Source organism: Mandrillus leucophaeus, unplaced genomic scaffold (assembly GCF_000951045.1).
Source record: "Mandrillus leucophaeus isolate KB7577 unplaced genomic scaffold, Mleu.le_1.0 Scaffold1, whole genome shotgun sequence".
Lineage (NCBI taxonomy): Eukaryota > Metazoa > Chordata > Mammalia > Primates > Cercopithecidae > Mandrillus > Mandrillus leucophaeus.
The window spans coordinates 7,828,483-7,835,115 of record NW_012098097.1 but is presented as its reverse complement, the minus strand read 5'-3'; the positions used below and the strand labels follow the sequence as shown (position 1 = coordinate 7,835,115).

Genomic DNA, 6,633 nt, shown 5'->3' with positions numbered 1-6,633 from the left:
TGGCTGGGGTCCCCCTGAAAGTAAGAGTGAGGGGCTTAATGAGACTCGGAGAGAAGGCTGGGAAGTCTGGAGGGGCCAGCAGTGGGGGCTAGAAAGGGTGGGGTCTTCACTGCCCACTCCGCAGCCTTGGATCCAAAGGGCTTTCCCAGCCAGCACCCACCTTCCCTGGCAGGCTGGTGTCACACAGCACTTGCCATCACCCTGCTCATTTCGGGGATTTCTGGACACTGTCCAGAGCGCCAAATGTCACTGATTCAGCCACCCCGTTAACTCTCTCCAAGTCCCTCCCCCACAGCCGGGCATAGCTAAGCAATGGGGAGACTGTGATGTGGTCACCCTGAAGGGGCCTGTCTCCTCTCCCCCTCCCTTTGGAGTTGTCCTAGGGCAAGGGGTGGGCATAGAGTGCAGGTGTCAGCACCAGGGAAGGGGCCTGGAGGTGGCAGTTAAGCCACCTCCAGGACTAGAGCCATTGACATGGGTTCCTTGGGGCTAAAGTCAAATGACTGTGACCAATTCCCTCAGCCCCAATGGCTTTATAAAGAGGAGTCAGGTTGGTCTGAACACCAGGGCGGCCTGGACAGGATGAGGGGTGGACAGGACACCCCAGGAGGGTTGATATGAAGTCTCAGGTCATGGGAGAGAGGGCTGGGGCCCAGGCACTGGCCTATGGCCTGATCATGTAGTGGGTGCTGGAGACCCCTCCCTCTTGCGCCCTCCTTGGGCTGCTCCTTGGGCCCAGCATCAGGTGGGAGCAGCCTCGAAGCCTGGGCAGCTGAGCCATGTCCCGGGAGGCCAAGGCTGACTGGCCCCTCCTCATCCCAGGAGAGCACACAGTGACACTGTCCCCTGCCATCCCTTCAGAGAGGCTCATGGGAGGAAGGGAGAAGGGGAAGAGGTCTCCCCTTGGGTATGCCAAGCCCCAGCTCCTCCAGAGACCAGGATTGGTGTTTGATGGGGTGTGGGTCGGGTGCTGGCAGGCCCTTCCCACACTGGCCTGTAGGACTTGGTGGCCAGGAGGGGAGGCCCAGGAGGGAGTGTGTGAGGAGCTGTTGAGACAAGGGAGTGATTCTTCCCCCAGCCCTGGGGGTTGGCCTCGTGGCCTCATTAGTGCAGGGCAGGGGTGCTGTGCTGGGCCCCCAAGGGAGGGAGAGCTCCGGAGGAGTCTTGGGAGCTTGCCCTGAGGGACACAGTCTGGTGTGAGGGGTGCTTGTGGGGGCTGTCGGGGGTCCCTGGACAGGCTCAAGTGAGACAGCCTTGAAGGGATAACAAAGAGGGGGCAGCCTGGGGAAGGGAGGGCTTCGGAGCGCAGGCAGCTGATTTCCCTCCTCCTCCCCTCCAGTCCTGGCTGCCCCCGCACTCCCCTCCTGGCCCAGGCCAAGGCCCGACACTTCCTCTCACACTCGGGCTTGCCAGGGCTGGCCCTGCTCCCTGCAGACAGGGCCCTGTCTGCTGACACACAAGCCCACACCTCACACACGCTGACCCGGGGCTGGGGCCCGGTACACACCACCCTCTGGTCTGTTCTCTTTTACGGTCACTCAGCACACGCAGCCACACTCACCACCATGCCTGCCTAGAGACCCAGACGCGGCCCTGGCCCCCCAGTGCTCTGGCCAGCTCTGTGCTGGGCCTCATGAATAATTTACTCCCTTCTCTCAGGGCATCAAATATTTATCCCCTGAGATTCCCAGCCCTCAGTTAGCTTGGGGAAGGTCCCGCCCCAGTCCCGCCTTCTCTGACACCCCACCCCCTGCACACCTGGGGCCATTTTCCCCTGGGCTCACCCCTGGGCTCACCTGTTGGGTGGCTCAGGCCTGCAGGTCTCCTGGAGTCGAAGAGGTCTCAGGCCCACGGTCCCTTTGGGGGTTGCTGTGACAGTGGGGGAGCTCCCTTCCCCCTTCCACTCCCTCCACCTCCATCCCCAGCCAGGACTCCTCACTAGTCCCTCCTGGATGCTTTCCCTGCAGGGGTGACCCGGACAAGTGTGACATCTGGGGCAACACACCCCTGCATCTGGCAGCTTCCAATGGCCACTTGCACTGCCTGTCCTTCCTGGTGTCCTTCGGGGCCAATATCTGGTGCCTAGACAACGACTACCACACGCCGCTGGACATGGCTGCCATGAAGGGCCACATGGAATGCGTGCGCTACCTGGACTCCATCGCGGCCAAGCAGAGCAGCCTCAACCCCAAGCTAGTGGGTAAGCTGAAGGACAAGGCCTTCCGCGAGGCGGAGCGGCGCATCCGCGAGTGCGCCAAGCTGCAGCGCAAGCACCACGAACGCATGGAGCGGCGCTACCGGCGCGAGCTGGCCGAGCGCTCCGACACCCTCAGTTTTTCCAGCCTCACGTCCAGCACCCTGAGCCGCCGGCTGCAGCACCTGGCGCTGGGCAGCCACCTGCCGTACTCGCAGGCCACGCTGCACGGCACGGCCAGGGGCAAGACCAAGATACAGAAGAAGCTGGAGCGGCGCAAGCAGGGCGGCGAAGGCACTTTCAAAGTCTCCGAGGATGGGCGCAAGAGCGCCCGCTCGCTCTCGGGCCTGCAGCTGGGCAACGACGTGATGTTCGTGCGCCAGGGCACCTACGCCAATCCCAAGGAGTGGGGCCGAGCCCCGCTCCGGGACATGTTCCTCTCGGACGAGGACAGTGTCTCCCGTGCCACGCTGGCAGCCGAGCCTGCCCACTCGGAGGTCAGCACCGACTCAGGCCACGACTCCCTCTTTACCCGCCCCGGCCTGGGCACCATGGTGTTCCGGAGAAATTACTTGAGCAGTGGGCTGCACGGACTGGGCCGCGAGGATGGGGGCCTGGACGGGATGGGAGCGCCTCGGGGTCGGCTGCAGAGCTCCCCCAGCCTGGACGATGACAGTCTGGGCAGTGCCAACAGCCTGCAGGACCGCAGCTGTGGGGAGGAGCTGCCCTGGGACGAGCTGGACTTAGGCTTGGACGAGGACCTGGAGCCCGAGACCAGCCCGCTGGAGACCTTTCTGGCCTCTCTGCACATGGAGGACTTTGCCGCCCTCCTGCGGCAGGAGAAGATTGACCTCGAGGCTCTGATGCTGTGCTCTGACCTCGACCTCCGCAGCATCAGCGTCCCCCTGGGGCCCCGAAAGAAGATCTTGGGGGCCGTGAGGAGGCGGCGGCAGGCGATGGAACGCCCGCCGGCCCTGGAGGACACAGAGCTGTGAGTGTCCAGCCTGGCAGGGGGATGGAGGAACAGGAGTTGGAAGGCCCCTGGGGAGGGAGTACAGATCTGCCTATTCAGGAGTAGGGGGTGGGGGCTACTGTATTTCATAAAATCGAAATGAGGCCATCGATGATAAAAGGCCCCCTTATTTTATTTACCACCAGCTCAGAAAAAGAAGTTGCCAATTTAATGATGACCCGAGGCATTCTTATCACAGCTAGTGTAAAGCGCACCTTGATTTTGGGGACATCAACATGTGGGGAAATGGTCGTCCTAGTGTCAACGAGTTTCAACAGTCACGGGAATCACAGCTGGGGTGTTTTTGAGCCCTCCCACCTCCCAGGTGCTGGGTTGTGCCCTTGAACAAGTTCTCTTGCCTAATCCCTCTAAAAGCCCGTGTGCCCGGACTGTATTGGTGGATTATATCGTTCCCATTTTATAGCGGATGAGCAAGTGGAGGCTCAGACAGTTAGAATAGCTCACCTCAAGGTCCTGCTGCTGCTCAGCATGGAGCTGGGCTTGATCCCTGGTCTGCGTGGCTTTAGAGCCTGGGGTCAAGGTGGCTCCCATGGGATGCAGGGCTTGCAGTCAGCAGGGCCTCTCAGTTGCCCAAGACCTCAGGCAGATTTTTTTTTTTTTTTTTAAAGACAGTTTCCCTCTTGTTGCCCAGGCTGGAGTGCAATGGCACAATCTCAGTTCACTGCAACCTCCACCTCCCGGGTTCACGCAATTCTCCTGCCTCAGCCTCCTGAGTAGCTGGGATTACAGGGGTGCACTACCATGCCCAGCTAATTTTTGTATTTTTAGTAGAGACGTGGTTTTGCCATGTTGGCCAGGCTTATCTCGAACTCCTGACCTCAGGTGATCTGTCCACTTCGGCCTCCCAAAGTGCTGGAATTACAGGCATGAGCCACCACGCCCGGCTTTAGGCAGAAGTTTTACCTGCTATTCCTGAACTCTGCAACCAGGAACGTGGGCAAATGCTCCCAAGAGGGCCAGCAGCAGCCCTGGAGGCAGAGATCACGTTCCAAAGCCCGTCATAGTTGGCCAAGGCCGCTGCCACAATGGTCATGCTGTGGCCAGCCCCTGCCCTGGCCCCTCCCCTGCAGCATCCCACAAGCCCAACAAACGCTGTCCTCATTTCCTCTTAGGTATCTATGGCCTTTATCCTGAGTGGCTGGGGCAGGGAGGGTGTGGGGAGGCAGGCTGGTTTAGAGTTTTGGGGATGGGGAGGTCACCCGTAGGCTGGCGTCCTCCATCCCTGACCATCAACCTGCTGAGAGATGGGAAGGCTAAGTTGTCCAGATGGCTGTCCTGGGTGAAAATGATGCCTCTAAAGGACCTCACGTGAAATCTGTTTCTTTCTGTCTCTTCCTCCACAGATAACGGGGGGCTCCTCTCCCCAGACCAAAATGAATTGCAAGTTGCCACAACCTGTGGTGGGGCCTCAAGGTCCTCACAGTCGCCAGCCCTGCAGCCCCCTTCCCCAGGAGCAAGGACCACGTGGGTCGACTCCTTTGAAAGGCTGTCCACACCTTGAAGCAGAGGGTGTAGCCTGGAGGCACCAGAGGGGCAAGAGAATGTCCCCTCCAATTCTGAGGGGTCTCAAAGGCCCTGAGCCACCCATTCTGAGCAGCCCTAAAGGACATGTAGACTTGGGGGAGGCTTACCCCAGAGGGAGGGCAGGGGCATGGAACTGGATGGGAGTGTGGGAGGTGGATGCCGAGGGCGTGCCTGTCCCGGGCGCCGTGGCCTCTCCCACCCCTCCCCTGATGGTCTTGTTCTCTTGTGCTCAGGCCGGAGACTTGCTCACTTCCTGCATTTTTGTGAAGGGAAGAGTTTGGGCTGCCTCCCCTCTTCCAGTCCACCCCAGAGGGGAAGTTTCTCAGCCAGACTCTTCAGCCAAATGCCCCAACTTTCAGTCTGCACCCATTCTAAGCACAGCCAGCATCCCCTCCTTCAGCCAGTGGCCAAGGCCCAGAGCTGGAGAGCCAGGCTGGGGGTACTGACGGCCTTCCCAGCTCATCCAGGGATGGAGCCTGGCCTGTCTTCCTCCAGCCTCCCGCTTTTTCATTGTGCAGCCTGGCCCGCCAGGGACCCCAGAGGGCCAGGGCACTAGATGCAAGGTGCTAGACCAACAGGCTGCAGTGTTATAGCCCCCAGGCCTGGCAGGCATGCGCTGGGCCAGAGAAAGGTGTCTGCCAACCTCCTCAGTCTCCCAGGCCTGGGACAGGCAGAACAGGGTGTGGCTGGGTGTTGGGCCTGGGTTGGGTAAGTTCTGCGATATGGACACTGGAGAAAGTGGATAATCTAAACTGCAGATTGTCCCCAGGTCACCAGGGCTGTGTGTGCGCGTGTATGCATGTGTGTGCGTGCATGTGTGTGTATGTGTGTGGTGTGTGTGCGCTTGTGTGTGTGTTCTTGCGTACATGTGCACGCACATGCATGTGTGTGTGCGTGCATGTGTGTGTACATGTGTGTGTGCATGTGTGCACGTGTTTGTGTTTATGCATGTGTGTGCATGTGTGCGCGCGTTTGTGTGTGTTTATGCATGTGTGTGCATGCGTGCACACGTGTGTGTGTTTATGCGTGTGTGTGTGTGCATGCGTGCGTGTGTGCGCGCTCACCTTGAGTGTTGTTTGGTAAGTTTCCCTCTTTACCAAAGAGGGGCTGGGCTGCTGGATCGGGGCTAAGGGAGAGCTCGCCTGTGTCCCAGCCCTGTGATGGTGAGACCAGGGGAAAGGCCAGCTCAGAGGGTGGTCAGAGCATGTGTCCTCAGACATGTGCCCCCAGAGCTCTCCAGCCAGACCGAGGTCACAGATATGGGAGAGTCCCTCAGGAGCCCGCTGACATGTGTGTGCCCCTTCGCACCCCATGCAGAGGTGCTCTCCTCCTTTCTCAGCCATGGCCCCCCATCCCTGACCTCAGCTTGGGAAGCAGCTCCTGCTGGGAGCATGGCCACAGCCCCCAGCTCCTCCAGGGGCCCCCTTGGCTGGGGTAGGGGAAAGAGAGCCCTCAAAGGCCTCTTTTCGGTCTGTCCGGGGGTTCCCATTCCCATATACATGCCCAGAGCGGGGGCATGGAGGAGATGGTCCCTGTCCTATTGCAGGACACTGAGGGCTTGGCTGCCTGCCACTGCTATCTGGAGCCCAGCGCAGCGCTTCTCCCTGTTCTCTGGGCCTGAGCCTGGGGCCACCCCCAAGTGCCGACTTGTTTTTCCCAGAGCCCCAGGTGCTGCCCCTTCTCTCCCATTCCTTGTCCATTTACTGCCGCAGCCCCTCCTGATTCTAGCCAGTGCTGGGGTGGAGCAGGCTCTGTGTGCCCACCACTGTAGCCCGAATCCCTCCTGCAGGCTCATTACCACTTTTGTAGAGAATGTTCTCCACCAGTGTCATGCCTGTGTCTTGTCCTTTAATGCTTTGGGTATGAAGAGTGGGGGGTGGGG

General features: G+C 60.1%; 1 protein-coding gene across 2 annotated transcripts in view; it reads left to right on the top strand.

Moving 5' to 3' along the window:
• USH1G (Usher syndrome 1G (autosomal recessive)) overlaps positions 1–6,581 on the top strand; it is an 11,713-nt gene extending 5,132 nt beyond the window's left edge. Inside the window, exons 2-3 of one of the 2 annotated variants that reach the window (XM_011975797.1) lie at positions 2,021–3,185; positions 4,571–6,581. In XM_011975797.1, the coding sequence (XP_011831187.1) occupies positions 2,113–3,185; positions 4,571–4,574 (1,077 nt within the window). In that variant the 5' untranslated portion in view covers positions 2,021–2,112 and the 3' untranslated portion in view covers positions 4,575–6,581. Of the gene's footprint in view, positions 1–1,967; positions 3,186–4,570 lie in introns of both variants that reach the window. The other variant, XM_011975728.1, reaches the window with a different exon arrangement.
• Positions 6,582–6,633: the final 52 nt, after the last annotated feature.